At 46.4% G+C, this 1,923-nt stretch overlaps 1 protein-coding gene across 1 annotated transcript in view; it reads left to right on the forward strand.

Moving 5' to 3' along the window:
* Nucleotides 1–1,923, forward strand: part of HEXA (hexosaminidase subunit alpha) — a 39,187-nt gene that overhangs the window by 28,474 nt on the left and 8,790 nt on the right. Inside the window, exons 4-5 of the mRNA XM_017548090.2 lie at nucleotides 851–897; nucleotides 1,405–1,515. Coding sequence (XP_017403579.1) covers nucleotides 851–897; nucleotides 1,405–1,515 — 158 coding nt within the window. The remainder of the gene's footprint in view (nucleotides 1–850; nucleotides 898–1,404; nucleotides 1,516–1,923) is intronic.

Below are 1,923 nucleotides of genomic sequence, written 5' to 3' on the forward strand. Positions count from 1 at the left end.
GTGATCCACCCGCCTCGGCCTCCCAAAGTGCTGGGATTACAGGCTTGAGCCACCACGCCCGGCGAAACCCAAGCTTATGATTACTTTCTCGTAATTTAATCTAGGACCTCTTTTCTGAGCTCTCTTAGTTCCTAGTAAGGGTTATCCATGGAAAGCCCAGCTCTTGCAGGCTACTTGTCCCTGTGTCTGTCCTCATGAGTATACATCTTGGCCTCCCAATATTCTTGTCAAAGCACAGGAAATATAGATAAGAGGTGTGTGGGTTTTTAAGTTTAATATATTGTAAGAAGGAACACTAAAACCCTTGCTCTGACATCTCCAAAAATAAAATACAGAGTAAAGATAGATACTGGCTTCCTAATATATTCCCCTTTCTTTTCTCTCAATCTTTTTTTTTTTTTTTTGAGATGGCGCCTCACTCTGTTGCCGAGGCTGGAGTGCAGTGGTGCTATCGATCTCGGCTCACTGCAACCTCTGCCTCCCGGGTTCAAGCGATTCTCCTGCCTCAGCCTTTGGAGTAGCTGGGACTAGAGGTGCGCACCACCACGCCCAGCTAATTTTTGTATTTTTAGTAGAGATGGGGTTTCGCCATGTTGGTCATGCTGTTCTCAAACTCCTGACCTCATGATCTGCCCGCCTTGGCTTCCCAAAGTGTTGGGATTACAGGTGTGAGCTACAGCGTCCAGCCAGTATCCCTTTTTCATCAGCGTTGAGAATCGTCAAGCCTACACTACATCCATTTTCACTGTGTACCAAAACGTTATGCTCTGCCACGCTGAGAACCTTCCAAATAGATAAATCTCTTTTTCCCCTCCCTGAGTCTTTGCTCCGCCTCTCTACTTATTCCTAGGTCTGGAGACTTTTAGCCAGCTTGTTTGGAAATCTGCTGAGGGCACAGTAAGTATGGATCTTCAAAAAGGGCTCCTTTTTCATCCTAGGGGTTTTATCCCAATGTTGAGAATCCTAGAAAAATCTTGTTTTGCCTTAGGATCCTGGTGGTTTGAGATAGCCCCAGTAGAAACGTAGGAGGACGTGGGTGGAAAACTGGTTTGGTAGATTTAGTCTATTTGGAATCACTGCAGTTTGGTCCCCCTGAGTCATTATTTAATAATGACATTAAGGCTCCACTGCTTTGAAGAAAATAAACTATGTTAACAGGAAAATCTAGAAATTGTAGGCTGGGTGGTATATGGGACCGCTGTATTAGGCTGGCATTGGACAGTTGCTCTCTGGGAAGGTGGCTGCTAATGGTCATTGATAGAGGTGGGAATATTTGGGGAGATAGTGACCCTGAGAACAGTTACAGATTGGCTTTTTAAGAATCCTCGGAGAGTTGTCTTCATCTCCCTGTGCCCCCATGGTAATTCCCTTTGAATCTGACATGTTCATGTTTGTTCTGCACAGTTCTTTATCAACAAGACTGAGATCGAGGACTTTCCCCGCTTTCCTCACCGAGGCTTGCTGTTGGATACGTCTCGCCATTACCTGCCACTCTCTAGCATCCTGGACACTCTGGTACCCAGGCCTTAACGCCTTCTTCATACTTAGAGTTCTGGGGCGACGGAGCAGCAGACAGACCAAGTTTCAAATTCTTAAAGAGTTAGAGAATGTGTGGACTGGGCGTGGTGGCTCACGCCTCTGATCCCAGCACTTTGGGAGGCCAAGGCAGGTGGATCGCCTGAGGTCAGAAGTCCAAGACCAGCCTGGCCAACATGGCGAAACCCCATCTCTACTAAAAATACAAAAATTGGCTGGGCATGGTGGCACATGTTTGTAATCCCAGCTACTCAGGAGGCTGAGGCAGGAGAATCACTTGAATCCAGGAGATGGAGGTTGCAGTGAGTGGAGATCACACCACTGCACTCCAGCCTCGGGGAAAGAGTGAGACTTGGTCTCAAAAAAAAAAAAAAAAAAAAAAAAAAA

Source organism: Cebus imitator, unplaced genomic scaffold (assembly GCF_001604975.1).
Source record: "Cebus imitator isolate Cc_AM_T3 unplaced genomic scaffold, Cebus_imitator-1.0 Scaffold203, whole genome shotgun sequence".
NCBI classification, from domain to species: domain Eukaryota; kingdom Metazoa; phylum Chordata; class Mammalia; order Primates; family Cebidae; genus Cebus; species Cebus imitator.